The sequence below is a fragment of the Microtus oregoni genome, unplaced genomic scaffold (assembly GCF_018167655.1).
Source record: "Microtus oregoni isolate MIOR12 unplaced genomic scaffold, Mior012 000002F_ref0000024, whole genome shotgun sequence".
Lineage (NCBI taxonomy): Eukaryota > Metazoa > Chordata > Mammalia > Rodentia > Cricetidae > Microtus > Microtus oregoni.
Window position 1 is genome coordinate 68,967,235 of NW_024543061.1, and position 17,813 is coordinate 68,985,047.

At 42.5% G+C, this 17,813-nt stretch overlaps 1 protein-coding gene and 1 pseudogene across 1 annotated transcript; both read left to right on the forward strand.

Annotated features, from left to right (window-relative positions):
- Positions 1 to 814: 814 nt before the first annotated feature.
- Positions 815 to 7,797, forward strand: LOC121436335 (annotated as a pseudogene).
- Positions 7,798 to 11,896: 4,099 nt separating this feature from the next.
- LOC121436344 (C-type lectin domain family 2 member E-like) lies at positions 11,897 to 17,180 on the forward strand. Its single transcript, XM_041636188.1, has 5 exons — positions 11,897 to 11,960; positions 12,054 to 12,185; positions 15,246 to 15,430; positions 15,977 to 16,083; positions 17,036 to 17,180. Exons 1-5 carry the CDS (start codon positions 11,897 to 11,899, stop codon positions 17,178 to 17,180), a joined length of 633 nt encoding a protein of 210 aa, XP_041492122.1.
- The last annotated feature ends 633 nt before the right edge of the window (positions 17,181 to 17,813 follow it).

The following is a 17,813-nucleotide window of genomic DNA, read 5'->3' on the forward strand; positions in this document are numbered from 1 at the left end:
AGGGAGAGAGAGGGAGAGAGAGGAAGACAGGAAGAGAGGGAGAAAGTTATCACCTGTAGTAAACGTGCCACTCATAATGCCTGAAACAAATTCTACAGTCAGACCCTACAACTTTGTTGGCACTGGAATATTGTCATCCGGTTTTGTTTGTTGAAATCACCTTAGTCGTGCAGGGGCTGGCCACATGCCACTCTTCCTGAGTGTTCTACAAGATCTATGGCCCAGGTGTGCTCAGGGGACTTCCTTCTGGAGAGCTCGGCAGGGCCTGCACTGAGGTGTTCAGCTGAGGAACTTGTCTTCATGGACTCCTATCTAGGTTTATATATTTACATTTTTTTCCCTTCCCATTTTACTAAAAAGCAATCTTCTTAGGCCAAGAAAGCTGAACTGTGAGGATGACAAATGACAGGGCGCTTGAAATGATCCCAAGGCTCCTGACAAAAATCTCACTTAACAGTCAAGGTGGTTATTCTGGTGGAAGCTACACCTCAGCCCCTGGAATTCACTTACACAACCGCTCCCCGGGAGCTATTTGCATATTGCTTGCCTGCTTGTTGTTGGGGGAAGAGAAATTTTGATCCTTGCTTTGGGTTCAGGATGAGGCTGGTGCCCAGGGGCGTGGCCCGAGGAGAAGTTTGAGTCATGGTTGAGGAGGAGGATGACAAATGCTCTAGGGTTGGTCCCTTGCCAGGCCTCCCTGCCCCGGGACCGCCCTTGCTACCAAGGATAAAACAGGTCTGTGCCAGAGACTAGGGCCAGTTGATCCCCAGAGCCTCTTGAGTGAAGGAGTGTGGAGACAGGCACTGTGCCCTTCATGTCTGAGGGCTCCAGCGACTTGTCCAACAGCAACGACGACGAGTTGCAGGAGGTGATAGGTGAGAACCTGCCCGCGTCCTTCAACGGAGACGACGAAGAGCTACAGGAGGAGATAGGTGAGAACCTGCCCGCGACCATCAATGGGGACGAAGAAGAGCAGCACTTGGTAGGAGGTAAGATCCTCTGGGCTAAGTGCAGGCACTCTGGGCAGGAGCCTCAGGCACAGGGCCTGCACTGGGCTGGGGCTCCTTCCTGGAAAGACTTACCTGAGACAGATGTGTCCTGGGCAGAAAGGATTGTGGATGGGCGGCAGGCCTGGTTAAGGTGGCTGTGGGGTTCGTGGGCAAAGCAGTGTGTCCCTGGGATTGTGGACCATGGGCACTTTAGTCCATTCCTGTATCCACACAGTGCACCGCAACGACTCTAGAGAAACTTTAAAGGAGTGCTCAGCTAACCATCAGTTTTCCCCTACACACAATAGCGTCCTTTAATTTCTTTTCACAAGTTTGTTTCTTCAAGGTGGATCCTGGAGCCTGTGATTAATTCTATAAGCGATATGACCAAGGAACTCTGGGCTACCTTGGGTGCAGGGACAAAATTTTCTTGATCATCAGCCTGTTTTTCCAGAGGCAGAATTCATGGGACAATAGTGCATTAAACATCCTTCTTAGTTTCCATCCTTGGCAAATCTCACCTCTGACAAAGGGGAAGGTGACTTATAGTCTATGTTTGCCTTTTTTGTATCTCTTATTGGAACACGTAGCCAAATAACCAAAACCATTTCCCTAGCCATCTTTATTGTCCTGAGAAGGTCCAATTAAATCATTGATTTAACTAATAATCCTTGTGCTCATAAAATCAAATCATCAGTGATCTCATAACGATCATCAAGTAAACTGATCAGTGAGGAGTGGAATTTAATGCCATCAAGGCCAGATACACAGAACAGGGCCACAGGAAGCAGGAGGAAGCACTGCAGAAGCAGGCATTCTGGAGACACTTGTCAGTTTCCCACCCCCGAGGGGAGGACTTTGCTGAACAGCCCTTCTGAGTTTGTATAGCAAAGTAGGTGTCTGGATTTCTACTGGACAGGTTGAGGGAACCTGGGCATGCTCAGGCATGTCGCTGCCATCCAGTGCCCCTAAAGTGCCCCTGCTCACACCTCCCCCCCTACCTTCTTTTCTGGGCTCCCACAGTGGATCCCCTCCCCCCCACCCAACCCGCCTGTGCTTTTTCATCCCTAACCTCCAGGCTGTCAGAAATTCTCCCCTTTCCTTAGGACACAGGTGTACTCTTTCAAGTCTTAAAGGATTCTGTGGCACCAGGGAACAATCTCTGTTCTACTTTACCTAGTGCTGCATCCCAGGATTTATTAGGTCGGGGATGGGAGACTGATCCCACCTCTAAATCCATCTACAGTTTCAGGTTATGGTAAATGATGGGAAAAGGACATTGGAGATTGCTCTTTTAAAACCGTATCCTCTCATTTTGGAAAATGTTTCTATTTCATTCTTTAAATCTCTTTCCCTTTAATTTAAAACATTTAAAATCCATTTTACGTGTATGTGTGTTTTGCCTGCTTGTCTGTGCACTAGGTGCATGCCTGGGCCCACAGGGGTCAGAAGAAGGTGTTGAATCTCCTGGACCTGGACTTAGGCATTTGTGAGCCACTGTGTGGGTGCTGGAAATGAACCGAGTCTTCTCTCTACAGGGGTAGCAAATGCTCTTCACTGCTGAGACATGACTATACCCCTACTTTAATATTTTTGTTTAGGAATAGAATATTTCTTGAAACACAGAGTTCACAGTTATTGTTAGCTTAAAGGTCTATTGGCAGCCTCAGGAGATCAGGCTGAGTTCCTCTAGGTGGACAGGCCCCCCGATGTGGTGGAAATTCTGGTCTGGGAGGTGGGGGACAAACTGAAGAGGAAAGCCTTCTAACCAGGCCTCCCTTGAATCCTTCGGCACCATCCCATGACATCCAATGTGCACCTAAAGGACTCTCCCTCCACACACACCCAGGCCTCTCCTTGTGGTAGAGAAGCAGGTATGTTCTCTGTTGCCCTGACTTTAAGGGTTGAGGCTAAGCACTTAGGGGCCACCAAGTCACATATTCCTCAAAGTAGCCAAAGCACCTACTATGCTGGAAGAAATGAAAAAAGTAAAGATTTCCTTCCTTTTTCAGACTTTTCTATGGGCTGAAAACTGCAGCCAAGTTCTCATGGCAATGGGCAGAAGTCCATAAAGCAACTGACTTAGGTGAAAGTTGGGGACCCAGCTCTCTCAAACTCACTGCAGCCTCTCTGACGCTTTCACCTCCCCTGACTAACACCAAAAGGGAAAGCTCATGAACAATACTACTGTTTCTCAGGTATACCAAGTATTGCTGAGAAATTAGGGGCCAGATAAATACCATGAAGGCCGTAGGAGAGCCCATGACTAAGCAATAAAGATGGAGAACTTCCAAGATGGTAGCTTCTTCATCACTTTCCGGACCTGAGACAAAGCCTCAGGCTGCTTAAAACAAAGGCCTGGCAAGCTCTTTCTCCTGTCAATGGGGCCCCCTGCTGATGAAACACTGAACAGCTCATGGTCTGAGTAGGATGTGTTTTGATTGACACATTAAAATTAACACGTTCATTGTTTCATTATGATCAATATATTAGGAATCACCTCAGCTAATTTTAGAAACACCGTGTTATTGTGAACTGTAATCAACCCACTGAGCCTTTTAACACCAGATCTGACACCACTTTATTGCAAATATTGTCTACTTCCTCTGTACCTCCCCAAGAGATATTTGTACTTGCTTGTGTATTATAACACTGTTCCCAGTAACCAGCACATGGACCCAACCTGCATCTATCAGTGAATAAATGGGGAAAATTGTGGTCCATCCTCCCAAATATTATGCAGCAATAAGAGATGATGGGGCAATGCCTTTGGTGCTATCATGGGTGGACCTGGGTGACAGGTTGAGAGAAATTAGTCAGGCATTGAAAGTCTAACACTGCCGCATCAGTCAGAACTAGCATTATTTTCTTGGATTTGGAAAGATTTTTCTTTTTAAAGCATGATGCAAAACTAGAAATCACAAGGAAGCCTATAAGTTCAGAAGCATGCAAGCACAACACAGTCAAACATTATACAAAGAAGTTGTGAAAAGCTGGCAGGAAACTTGTTGAAAAGTGAGAAGAAGAAACAAGTTGTGGCAGTTCGGGTTTCTTTTCAAAGTAAGCTGGAAGGAGACTTTTCTGTGGCCCACTGACTTTAAGCTTGCTTAAGCTTGCTGATTAGTATAGGAACAGGAACGTCTGAGTCAGCAGCCTTTGGGACATTTGGGCTGGTAAAATGGTGTAAGAACTAGGCAAGAGTAAAGGGTGTGGTGGGCCAGATGAAGGTGGGGGCAGCCCTGGGCACCTGGAAGCTACCAGAAAGGCTGCAGAAGTGGACTACGGCATGGTGGGCACAGGTGGTAGGCCAAGATGGTCCAACCCAGGTGCATGAAAGGGAGCTAGTGCCTTGGGTTTCCTCAGAGCCAGGCCCCCTGCTGCGTGCATCCCTGTAAGTGCAGGCTGCTGGAGTGTCATGTTCTAGACTAAGTGAAAGTAGGCAGAGGCATGTCCGCCTGAGGAATGTGGGTGTGGCAGCTAATGCACACATGGGCAACTTGGCAGTAATGGCCACTGTAGAGCAGCTCCAGCAAGCAGCTTGCTTCCTACAGGTAGAAGATGTATTATAGCGTTGTCGGGAATATTTAATTAAAAAATGAATGCAGAGAGCTGTGTTCAGTTGATGAGTTTTGCTGATCTCTTCGGATGTGAAGAACTTAACCAGAGTGCTGAAAGAACGGTTCACTGCTGTGTCCACCAGAAGCCTTCATACAGCTGCCCCACGACCTCCTGATGGACATTCTCAGCAGTGACAACTGCCCCACGACCTCCTGATGGACATTCTCAGCAGTGGGAACTGCCCCACAACCTCCTGATAGACATTCTCAGCCGTGGCAACTGCCTCACGACCTCCTGATGGACATTCTCAGCAGTGACAACTGCCCCACGACCTCCTGATGGACATTCTCAGAAGTGGCAATCTAAATGCAGAAAAGGAAGAAACAGCTCGAGAAGCTGCGATGCTGTGACTGGAGTACGACACAGATTCACGGTCCCAGTATTTGTCTTCATTTTAGCCAAATCAGAATTGATGCACTTTCAGAAGTCACACAGAGTTCAATGCACTGCCCATCAAAATCCCAGCAAAATTCTTCAAAGACCTCGAAAGAACAGTACTCAAATTAATATGGAAAAGCAAAAAACCTAGGATAGTCAAAACAATCCTTTACAATAAAAGAGCTTCTGGAGGCATCACAATCCCTGACTTCAAACTCTACTACAGAGCTACAATACTCTGAAAACAGCCTGTATTGGTATAGGAACAGATAGGAGGACCAATGGAACTGAATAAAAGACCCAAATATCAATCCACACATCTTCTAACACATGATTTTTGACAAAGAAACAAAAAAATATCAAATGGAAAAAAGAAAGCATATTTAACAAGTGGTGCTGGCATAACTGGATATCAACATGTAGAACAATGAAAATAGACCCATATCTATCACCATGAATAAAACTCGAGTCCAAATGGATCAAAGACCTCAACATAGAGCCAGCCACACTGAACCTTATAGAAGAGAAAATGGGAAGTACACTTGAACCCATTGGTACAGTGAACCACTTCCTAAATATAACCCCAGCAACACAGACAGAAAAACAATTAATAAATGGGACCTCCTGAAACTGAAAAGCTTCTGTAAAGCAAAGGACATGGTCAACAAGACAAAACAACAGCCTACAGAATGGGAAAAGATTTTCACTTACCCCACATCAGACAGGTTTGATCTCCAAAATATACAAAGAATTGAAGAAACTGAACACCAAAAGATCACATAATCCAATAAAAAAAAATGGAGTACAGACCTAAACAGAGAACTCTCAATAGAGGAATCTAAAATGGCTGAAAGACACTTAAGGAAATGTTCAACATCCTTAGTTATCAGAGAAATGCAAATCAAAACAACTCTGAGATTCCATCTTACACCTGTCATAATGGCCAAGATCAAAAACACTGATGACTACTTATGCTGGAGAGGTTGTGGGGAAAAGGGAACACTTCTGCATTGCTGGTGGGAATGCAAGCTGGTACAACCCCTTTGAATGTCAGTGTGGCAAACCCCTTTGGATGTCAGTGTGGCAATTACTCAGAAAATTAGGATACAAGCTTACTCAAGACCCAGCAATACCACTTTTGGGTATATATCCAAAGGATGCTCAATCGTGCCACAAGGACATGTGCTCAACTATGTTTATAGCAACATTGTTTTGTCATAGCCAAAACCTGGAAAAAGCCTAAATGCCCGTCGACTCAAAATGGATAAGGAAAATGTGGTACATTTACATAATAGAGTACTACACAGCAGAAAAAAAATAACAACAGCTTGAATTTTGCAGGAAAATGGATGGAACTAGAAAACATTTTGAGTGAGGTAACGCAGACACAAAAAGACAATTATTACATGTACTCACTCATAGGTGGTTTTTAAACATAAAGCAAAGAAAGCCAGGCTACAAACCAGAATCCCAGAGAACTTAGACAACAATGAGGACACTAAGAGAGACTTACATAGATCTAATCTACGTGGGAAGTAGAACATAGAAAAAGACAAGATCTCCTGAGTAAACTGAGAGCATAGGAACCTTGGGGCAGGGTTAAAGGAGGGAGGGGAGAGGCAGGAAGGGGAGCAGAGAAAATAAAAAAAAGAACTCACACAAAGAGCTTGGTTCTAAGGGCGATTAGCCTGCTGTGGCTCGAGGTCTTTATAAGCCCATGGCCAAGTTTTTCAAACCGACTTTGGATGACTAAGGAGGAGATGATGATTTTCATTGAAGCATCATCAGAAAACCCTTGTAGTCTTTACTCTTCTGTCTGTTATAGCCCTCAGGCAGAAAAGGTTTCCAAGTTATGCAGCCTGCCATCTGATTTGCATAAGGTTGGGGCAATTGTAACCTGTGATAATGATATTCACATAGCAGGGGGCCAGGTACCCTTGAAAAACACAAAAACAAATCACATTAAGACAAGCAAACTGCAGACTGCCTTCAGAACTGTGTTGCTTTTACTGGTTTGATGCACAACAAAATGCCTGTTTTCCAAAGACACCAATGCTCTTCCTCAGGAAGCCACCCTTGGTTTGCTGTGAAGTCTATATCTATGCAATTGGAGGAGACAGTGTTGGTGGAGAACTTAATCGGAGGACTGTAGAAAGATACGACACTGAGAAGGATGAGTGGACAGTGGGGAGCCCCTTCCCGTGTGCTTGGCAGTGGAGAGCAGCCCTTGTGGTTCATGACTGCATTTATGTGATGACATTGAACCTCATGTACTGTTACTTTCCGAGGTCTGACTTGTGGGTAGAGATGGCCGTGGGGCAGACTTTCAGATATTTTGCTTCAGCTGTAGCTTTTGGCCATAAAATTTTCTCTATTGGGGGTTGCATATTGCTACCAGTTCTGGCATAGGAGTCCTCTCTGGCTCTGTAGATGGTCTTCAGTAACTGGAAATATATGATGTGAATAAAAATAAATGGCAGCCAACATCCCTGCTAAAAGGTACTCTGATCCCTGTGTTAGAGCTGTTGTGATTTCAAATTCCCTTTGTGTGTTTATGCGAGAAAACCAATTAAATGATCGAGCTAAATATGTCACCTGCCAGTATGATTTGGGACTTGATCGGTGGTCTCTGCAGCGGCACATATCTGAACGTGTACTGTGAGACCTAGGGAGAGATTTTCGATGCACTGCGGGAAAATATCCACCCGGTCTTAAAAAATCTCCATGGAAGCCACCAGCTTACTTCTTTTCACCAGATGGAACTCAGGAGTTTGAACTGGATGGAGAAATGGTTGCACTTCCCCCTGTATAGGGGAATTGAGGGGTAGACATGCTGGACTAGTGATATCCTTTGCTAAACCAGAGGATATAAAAGGACTAAGTATGAGTACATAAAAATCTATCTTTGATACATTATAATTTTATGGCCTACTTAATATTTGCATCAGTATAATATATACCAGTGTGTCATACAGAAAGATTTGCTTCTGTAATATGAAATAGGTTATTTAATAATTGAGAGACTTTGATGTGTATCATGTGAACATAAGAGTCTGTATTATCTAACGTGTTAGCCCGGTGTATGTACAGTCCAGAACTTCACTTTTAAAAGGAATTTCCTGTTGCTAGTGTAATACCAAAATTATTTTAGTGTATGTATTGATAATCTTGTACTTCTAAAGCCCTGGAATATAGTTTTTCTAGCATAATTCAGCTGCACTTAACACTAATGTTCATGTCAGTCTAGAGACGTCTTTCAAATGCTATACTGTTTTTGAGGAAGATCTCCTCTGGGTCTGTGGCATCACACAGGGAAGCTGTGACTGCAGGACCAGTCTCACTCTTCTCCTAGGTGCATGCATTCCCTTCCCACTGACTGTACTTGTCCATCTAGAATACAGGTTGTACAGTCACCTGGCCACTTACTAGGTGTGGACCTGTAAGTGAGCATGGAAATGAATTGCTAGTCTCTCATTGTGCTGGTCATTTTGGATCTTTAATTAGTAAATGTCTCCACCTTCTGTTTTACATTAATATTGGCTCATGCATATAACCACCTGCTGCCGATGTCGTTCTCTATGTCAAAGAGGTTTAGACTGAATTAACCAGGTCATTACATCTTAATTTAATAACGAGAATTACTGTACAGTGATTGTGTATAGGTATCTCTTAGGTGTTATTTTTTTAACCTGATGTGTGTATGTTTGAGGGGTGGGAGTAGGAAGGTGAGCCATGCAGGAATTGTGTGCACTGAGTGTGCAGGAGAACAGACTAGCAATGCTCTGGCATTAATCTTAGGAACCACTAGCAGATCTGTGGCACCATCAATGCAACGTGAGCACAGGTGCCTCGTGACAAACATTGCTGGCATGTTCAAATGCTCTGGCACTGTATTTTGAATAACAATTATTTATTAAATAAATTGTATATAATCAGTTAAAAATAAACTAGACAAGTGCAGGCTTGTGTCCAACTTGTTTCTTGTGTTGAGAGGGTTTGTTTACCTTGTCATCAGCTTGGGGAATGATTGAATGATTGTAAATGTTCCATTTTTTACAGTGATCCTTAAAACTGCTACAAACATTCACATAAATGTTTCTTTTTCTTTTTTCTTGAACCTTAAATGCAGGCTTTCCTTTTCAGCATGAAGTATGTGGGTAGGATGGGGGCACATCACTATGTTATACACTTCCTGGACAAACAGCTTCATAGAGACTGCACAAGTTTGCCTTTCTAAAGGAAAATCATGAAGTTCATATCAACATTTAATTATTCAACCTCCTGTTATTTAGACAGCGATTTTACTCTTGAATCTAAGATGATTTTGCCCAAGACAAGTTCACAAACATTCTCCCCAGTTTATAAAATTTCAATGACTTTACAACATTGAGCTTTGTGCTCAGGTCTACAATCTTGTTTTTAGCACACAGACACCAGGTTGTTTCAGTAGCACATACTGGATGGAGTGACCTACCCTTTCCTGTCTAAAAGTCACTCAGCTCTGTTAAATATCTGTTGACCATGAGTGTTTGATATCATTTCTGGAGCCTTTTTTTTTCCTGCTGAATTGTTCTAGTGTCTTTTGCTTGCACCAGGCTGTCTTTGTTCCTGTTCTCATAAATCATGAGATTAGGCAGTGTGATTTCTCTGAATTCGACTGTTTTTCAGAATCATTTTTGGCTCTTCTAGTTTCTTTTTAAATTCCTAAGTTTGATGCTATGATTTTTTTTTCTGAAAGCACTCTCACACCCCATCCCCAGAAGTGAAACTGTGTTACATGTATAAACTTGTTTAGGATTTGTTGATATATGAGCAATAGTGAGTGTTTTATTTTATTATATAGCATTTACTTATATTGTTGTGTTTTGAATAAAACTTGGGAGTCAGATAATAGAGTAACAACTGTTGGGGATCTTCCCTGGATATGTACCCTGCCCAAAGGAAACCTGCCAAGTAGCGGCTCCACCTCTGAGGATATTTAAGGTCTGGCCCATGTAATTCCCCATGTGGCTTGTCCTCTTTCCTGGACTACCAAGGTATGTTTTCCTCAGAATAAACCTGGGCTTAGTACTTTGTCCTGATCTGACTTATCATATCAGAAGAGTTATTCACTACTGGGTTATTTGTACTTACCAGAAAACCTGATTGATCAGAGAAGCAATGGAGAAGCAACCAGTGAACTTCTCTCTCTCTTCTTTCCTTATCCAAATGGGCTCATGAATCTTTCTCAGCCCCTTCCTACTACTTCCAATGTCTCTCTATTTATATCTTTGCTCCTTCAAGACTTCAACTAATTCTGGTCAGGTAGTTGCCTGTTGCACCTCTGATTCAATATTAAACCTTATTGGCAGTCTTGGAATGCCAGTGTGAACAAATATCCCGCAACAATTACGTGCCTTGATTTCTTTCCTTTTTTATTTTTTAAAAATTATGCATATGGGTGTTTTACCTGCATAAATATCTGTGCATCACATGCATTCCTATTGCCCACCAAAGTTAGGAAAGGGTGTCAGATTTCTGAAACTGGAATTCTAGATAATTGTAAGCTACTCTGTGAGTTCTGGAATCAAACCCAAGTTCTCTGCAAGAAAAACTTAACCACTGAGCTGACTCTCCAGCCTTGTCGTGATTTATTCATAATTTGAAATGTAATTTTTTTTTAAAATTTTTTAAATTTTTTTTTTGTTTTTTGTTTTCGAGACAGGGTTTCCCTGTGGTTTTGGAGCCTGTCCAGGTACTAGCTCTTGTAGACCAGGCTGTTCTCGAACTCGCAGAGATCCGCCTGCCTCTGCCTCCCAAGTGCTGGGATTAAAGGTGTGCGCCACCACCGCCCGGCTTAAATGTAATTTTTGATTATGAACCTTTTAAGATTTATATGTTATGGGTTTTGGCATTACTGTAAATGGTGTTGTTTTAGACATTAATTCCCATTGGACAGGAAAATGTAGCTAAATTCACCATGCTGACATTGTGTCATACATTTTTGTAGACTCATTTTTTACATCCAGTAGTCTTTTGTAGATTTGTTAAAATTTTTATGGTAGAACCATGTCATCTGTGATGAGAAACACTTCATCTGTTTTTAAGATGCGTAAACCTTCTTTCTTTCTTTAAGGGTATCTTTCCCTCTCTTAGGACTGGAGGGGTAGGGAGCATGGTGAGTGGGGGTGTAGGAGGAGGGGAGGAAGTGGAAATTTTGAATGGTATTATTTATAAAGTAATAAAAATTTAAAAAAGCATCTTATTTTATGTATATTGCTCTTTTCCCTGCACATTTGTTCACCACATGAAGGCCTGGTACCTATGGAGGGCAATGAGTCCCCTGGAACTGGAGTTGACACAGTTGTAAGCTACCTTGTGAGCACTGGGAATTGAACCTGTGTCCTCTGGAAGAGCAGCAAGTGATGTTAACCCCTGAGGGATTCTCTAGCCTCATGACCCTGTTTTTTTTTGCCCTGGCTGGACCTCCTGTGAAGTCATCGTGTAGTAGAGAGCAGAAATTTAACTCCTGCTCCTTACTGCTGGGAAAGCATTCATAACTGCACCCTTGGGAATGAAGCAGACTGCAGTTGTATTTATTGTTTTGTGTTTAATTGATGATAACATTTGTCGGGTTGGGGAAGTTGCTCTAATTCCTATTTTCATGTAATTTTGCTGTGCACTGATATTTCTATTTTTCCTCTTTTCTTGGTGTGTTAATGTGTCTAATTACATGAAGTTTTTCCTAATGTTTCTGTTACTCCTAACCAGAGCACTTTCTGGAGAGAAATCTAGTCAATTGTTGGTATTGTCTTTCCCTGTGACCTTCACTCCCTTAGGTTTCTGCTCTTTCATGATTCACCCTCAGTTTCAGTAACTAGAAGACTCCTGGGTCAAGTTGTGTTTCTGGCATCTCTGGTCTTCTTTCCACCATGGCCATCCTTTATGGACCAGGGCCTTCTTTGAAAAGGGTTTGCAGCACTCTTTCAGATACTTGTAGGCAATTATAAAGTAGGTGTTTGTGCTAAGTTTCTTTAATTTTCCTTGAGAAATTCTCCAAGTTGGCATTCTTATGTTCATATTTTACAGGTAAGAAGCTCCTAGAAAAATGTCTCAGAATCGTCTACCCCGTGTCTCCTGCTAGGCTTCACTGTTGCTATGCAGTGATCATCGTCCTCACTGGAGCTGTGATTGCACTTTCTGTGACTCTGTCATTGTCAGGTGAGTGACATTCTCCAGATCCTGCAGCATTCTGTCCACATCCACACTGTCAGTTACACTTACTGAGCACTGTGAGCCAGGCACTGTGTGAGGGACAAGAGAGAAAACACACTGGAAATTGCTGTTCTCTAGGAACTTAGGGTCTAGCAGGAAAATGCAGTGAAGGAACAGCAAAGGCTGTAGTGTGCACAGAAAGTCAGGCTCAGCATCCCTGGGAAGAAGCATTTCTCTAGAGAGATGGAGGAGACATGTCCACCTGGGGAGCAATTCAAGACAGAGGACAAGGAGAAAAAAGCAAAGTAGGAGCTTCAGGAAAGCTGTTACAGCTAAAGGCAGTAAAGGCAATAACGAATAATATGGGTGGGGAAGGTACAGGACACACTACCACCCTATGATTCATGATTTCAGTTACTATCTTCACCTATGGTCTGAAAATATTAAATAGAATGTTCCAGAAATATTCTGTTCCTGAGCTTTTAGTTTTAGAATATTCTCAATACTGTGATAAAATCTTGTACAGCTTCCCTGCCATAGCTGGAGTAAGAATTCATGATATTGTTTTATAAAATCAACGTTAACCACATCAACGACCAATACACAAGTCTAAATATGGACAAACATTTTCCAACAAGACTTAGTATGTATAATCTGAACTGTCTTGTGGCTCTAAGTAACAGTCACCCTCAGGGCCTGTTGCATTGGTTCCTTCCATTAAAGCCTGATGGTAGTGTGTATAAGAACTGGGAACAGCTACAACAAATTGCCCTCCACTAAAAATAAGTTTGAGCACCATTTCTAGTATTTAATATTTCTTATCAAATCATTTATTTCTATTCTCAGTAGCCCATCCAAGGAGCCAAGTCGTCATTCTTACCTGTTAATGGAAAAAATGGCCAAGTTATGAAAGAAAAATATTATTTTTCTAAGCAGTCCTGCATTCAGAAAATCTTACACACACACACACACACACACACTCACTTTGTTGTTATAGACTCACAAATGAACACATCACACGGCTCAATTAACATAAACACTCAAACACTGACCAAGTTTCAAAGCATCTCACTCAACTTCCACCCAGTTAGGAGAGCCAATCTAATGCCATAGAGCTTTGGTTATGGTTTTATGTTTTCATTGTACTTGCATTTTTACATTCTTATAGCCACAAATAAGAAAAAACACCAGCAAGGTTGAAACTATAAAAGCAATCCTCTTTATAACATTTTTATGACTTTGAACCTTTGCCTGCATTCTGTCCTTTCTTGTCACCTTAAGCCTCCCTCCCTTTTCTCCCTTCTACGTGTTACACCATACTCACACTCACAGGTGTTCACACTGTGCATACCAGACTGAGACAAGCATATGAGGGAGTATATGGGGTCTCTATCTTGTTGAGTTTGTGTGACCTTATTTAATATTATACTTTGTAGATCTCCCACTTTTCTACAAGTTTCAAGTTTTCTTTATGTCTGAATAACTTTCTGTGTTACACATGTACCACATTTTCATTTTCTGTTCATCAGTTGATGGACATCTAGGTCAGGTCCGTTTTATTACTATTGTACATGGGGCAGCAGTAGACATGGATGTGCAGGTCTCTGTGTTATGATATAGTGTTCTCTCACATATGCCCAGGAGTGGCATAGCTGAGTCACAAAATGTCTGTTTGTATTTTTTAAAGGAGCCTTCATACTGGATGTTTCAGTTTATTCCCCCACCAGCAATAAATAAGTGTCCCTATATCTGAAGAGTTCTGACATCTGTGGTGAGATTTCTTGATAATTGCCATTCTGACAGCCTTTAACGAGAGCCAGCGTAAATTCATGTGAATTTATTGTATGTTCACATGATAACAGGAAGGCCTCAATCAAAGTTTTGGTATCAAAAAATTATTTGACCATGCCTTGTTTTGCATGCTAGTATTTCTCCATAGTTAAATCCAGAGAAGTGAGGAGTCTTATTTGGTCATTACAAAAGCCGGATGTGTTCTCATTCCTCCCACTCTTCAACTGGACTTTGGCAGCTTAGTCTACTGTCCAATGTGGGTTTCTGTTTCTGTTTCTGTTTCTGTCAGTGGCTAGATGAAAGTTCCATGGTGATATTTAAAATATTCATCATTCTGACTAGAGGGAAATCAAGATTGGGCTCCTCTCCTTTATTGCTTAGGGTCTTAGCTGGAGTCAGCCTTGTGGATTCCTGGGAATTGCCCTAGAGACAGGTTCCTGCTAACCTTATAATGACTCCCTCAATCAAGATATCTTTCCTTGCGCTCATCTGTCCTTCCTCCATCTCAACTATCCCATTCCCCAAGTTCTCCTCAACCCTCCCCTTCCCCCTTCCTTTTCACCTTTCACATATTTTCCCTCACCCCCAGGCTCCAAGACCATGATGGGTTCACCCACTGAAACAGTCTACCTGAGCTAATGGGAGCTCACCAACTCCAGTCAGACTGGCAAGGAATGAGCATACCTTGCTCATCCTAGATATAGTAGGGAAGGCCTGCCACAAAGCAGTGTGTCTTACCATCTCTGAGGATTAGAGGGTGTGGGACGGTATGTGGAGGGAATGGGAGGAAAGGAGGTAGTGGGAACTTGGATTGACATTTTTTAAATCTAATAAACCAAAAAAAGCAGGACGTGAAGCAGGATTATTGGAAAGGAACCTGTTGGATTCCAGCAATCAGGAAGAGTCCTAATGGGGTAGTGACTATGATTTTGTTCAGGGTATGATGTCTTTAGTCCCTGCTATTAGGAGGCACAGTCAGGAAGATTATTACAAAATCCAGACAAGTACAGTCCACAGAATGAGATGCAGGCCAGATAGAGGGACATAGAGAGGTTCTATCCCCAAACTCAAAATACAAGAAGTGAAGAATTTCCTTAGAGTCCCACATGAAGATCCTTGACTGGAGACCACCATGCTAGAAAAAGTCTCTTAGTGATCAGTAATGAAAGGTACAGTCTAAACACACACCTCACAATGGAGAGTGAATGGTTAGCCAAAGAGACAAGACACAGAAATATTTATTTATAATATGTATTTGCATTGTGCACATTCTAGTGAGAAAGGAAAAAATGGCCATTGTGAGCCCTGAAGCTGGCCATTTCACCTGCCCAAGAGACTGGATTGGATTTGCAAGTAAATGTTTTTATTTTTCTGAACACACAAGTAACTGGACATCCAGCCAGACCTCCTGCATGGAGCTGGGGGCCCATCTTGGTCACTTTGACAGTCTGGAAGAGCTGGTAAGAAAGGATCGGGAGTTGGTTTGTTGTTTGCTGCTGTGAAATATGTATTGCTTTGAGAAAGAGAGCTTAAAGCTGAAACATGAGTATGGGTCCCACCCTAGGCATTGGTGTACATAGGGCATATTTTAGCATGTGCCACTTGTAATGATAATACATCTGGCTGTAGCCCTGAGACATCCCAAGACATTCTTGTCTGTAGTGCTATAGACAACGTGTAAGGCCAAACATATATTTGAGAATTGTGGTCATGCAAGTGTTTGTCCCAGCTGGCAGGTGTTACAAACTTAAGGTGACAACTGTTAATAACTGTAACTACAGACTTAACAAGAAACTTTCTCAACCACAGAAGGAGGGGTGGTTATAAGTGTACTATGGGTTATTATAGGAAAATGCATCCACTGAGAACTGAGGGTTATTTAGGCTGCGAAGTTGGTGACCCTCACTTCAAACCTGCTGTCATTTTGAAAGGACACTGTAGGACAGAGACTCAAGGCTCATCTGGAACTGAGAGACACATGTATTTGCTTTATGTGTTTTTGACAGAAATTCCTGAATATATTTAAGGGGAATTTTGCCGCCTGGATCGGCCTGCACAGAGAGTCATCAGAGCAGCCTTGGATATGGACAGACAACACTGAATATAACAACTTGTATGTGTTCAGAATGCTTTTCCTCCTACTGTGTTCATGTGTTGTGATTGTGTGAGTTGTGGTTGTAAAGGTGAAAGGCTGAGTCTTGTGAAGAGAACTGAACTGGAAAGGGAGAAACCCTTGGGCCGGAGGTGTGCCTTGGGGCTGGTTGTGTGTTACATGCAACAGCCAGTCCCCAGTAACTTCACATCCTGGCAAATTTACATCTTTCAGAGTCACCTAGTGTTGTTTCATTCTAAATCTTTAGCCTGATGATGGCATCTGGGGTAGATGCTCTCTGCTGTCAGCACATGGAAATTTCTCCTTGCTGCTAACTGTCCTTGTGGGATGCACACAGAACTGCTGATGGCCACTAAGGGCTCTGATACCCCAGGAAGCCACTGTACAACTGCTGGACAGCACTTGTCACACAGCTCTGTGGACAGCTGCACTAGTCACTGAAGCAGAGACTCCAGGGGCATTGGGGAACCTTCTCTAAAGTCTCATCATCAAAGAGCACCCAGGATAGCACTTGGATGTAAGCATAGCCATTTTGAACAGAAGCATTTCACTGGAACAGTGAACATCTATCATTCAAGACCTTTAGAATTTTCTAAGTGCCTTTTCTCCCCCTTTCATACATGTGAGAAATTCTTCAAGATAGAGTTGAAAACCATCCTTAGATGCTACCCATGGCTGAATGAAGCTCATGTGAACATGGCAGACGGCAGCAGTCAAATGCTTTGTACACACAGTACAGGGTCCAACATGGATGAGTGACAAAGGTGTGGTCACCAAATGGAACCCTGAGAATGGAAAAGTCACTGGGTGTAACACTAGTGCTGGTTATTCCTCATGGCCTCTGCCTTTCTGTGATTCGTGCTATAAACAAGCAGTGGACACGAGTGAGACATCATTGCTGGGCGAATGCAGTGGCCGACTCTGCAGAAATTTTGTTTGTTTTTTGTTTTAGGGTTCCCACCCGAGGAGAAGGAGAATATGCCTACCTTAGTGACAGTGGGATCAGCAGTGGCAGGAACAACATACTTAGGAGGTGGATTTGTAGCAAACCCAGCAGCTATACTGTACAGTGTCCAGGAGTCTCACAGCTTGTGTAGAGACTGTGTCAAAGCAGTTATGAGAGCCCTGTAACATGTTATCTACAGCTGCAGCCTCATTTCTTTATCTTATAAAATTATCAAAATCAACACCTAATCTGTGGTGACATCAGAAATAAAAATCTATCACAGATGACTATACTTATATGTACTTGGAGTACTATGGGTGATTCTAAATTAAATAAGTGTTCGCTGTGGGTTTGTACTCAAGTCATAAACCTGAATTACAATCATAAAATCCAGCAAAATAACATTTCTCTGTGTTCTATTCATAGTTTATTTTGTTCCCCTTTTGTTTCAATCCATTTTATTTCAAATAAACAGTGTGACACTATTTCTCAAATAAATAAATATTTTGTCTTATGGAAATTACTTTGAGTTTAGCAGTTTTAATTATCTTATTTACAGTACATACTAATCTCATGACTGGGGGAGAAAGATCACTTACTCAAATATTCATGACCAAATTAATTAATTAAAGCATGCTGCCAGATGGTGGTGGCGCATGCCTTTAATCCCAGCACTTGGGAGGCAGAGGCAGGCGGATCTCTGGGAGTTCGAGGCCAGCCTGGTCTACAAGAGCTAGTTCCGGGACAGGCACCAAAGCTACAGAGAAACCCTATCTCGAAAAAC

Excerpts from the sequence above, each read along its gene's own strand:
- LOC121436344 (XM_041636188.1), top strand. The coding sequence starts at position 11,897 with ATGGCCATCCTTTATGGACCAGGGCCTTCTTTGAAAAGGGTTTGCAGC. Across the intron at positions 11,961-12,053 it reads CAGCACTCTTTCAGATACTT|GTAAGAAGCTCCTAGAAAAA; the intron begins GTAGGCAATTAT and ends CATATTTTACAG. Across the intron at positions 12,186-15,245 it reads TGTGACTCTGTCATTGTCAG|TGAGAAAGGAAAAAATGGCC; the intron begins GTGAGTGACATT and ends TGCACATTCTAG.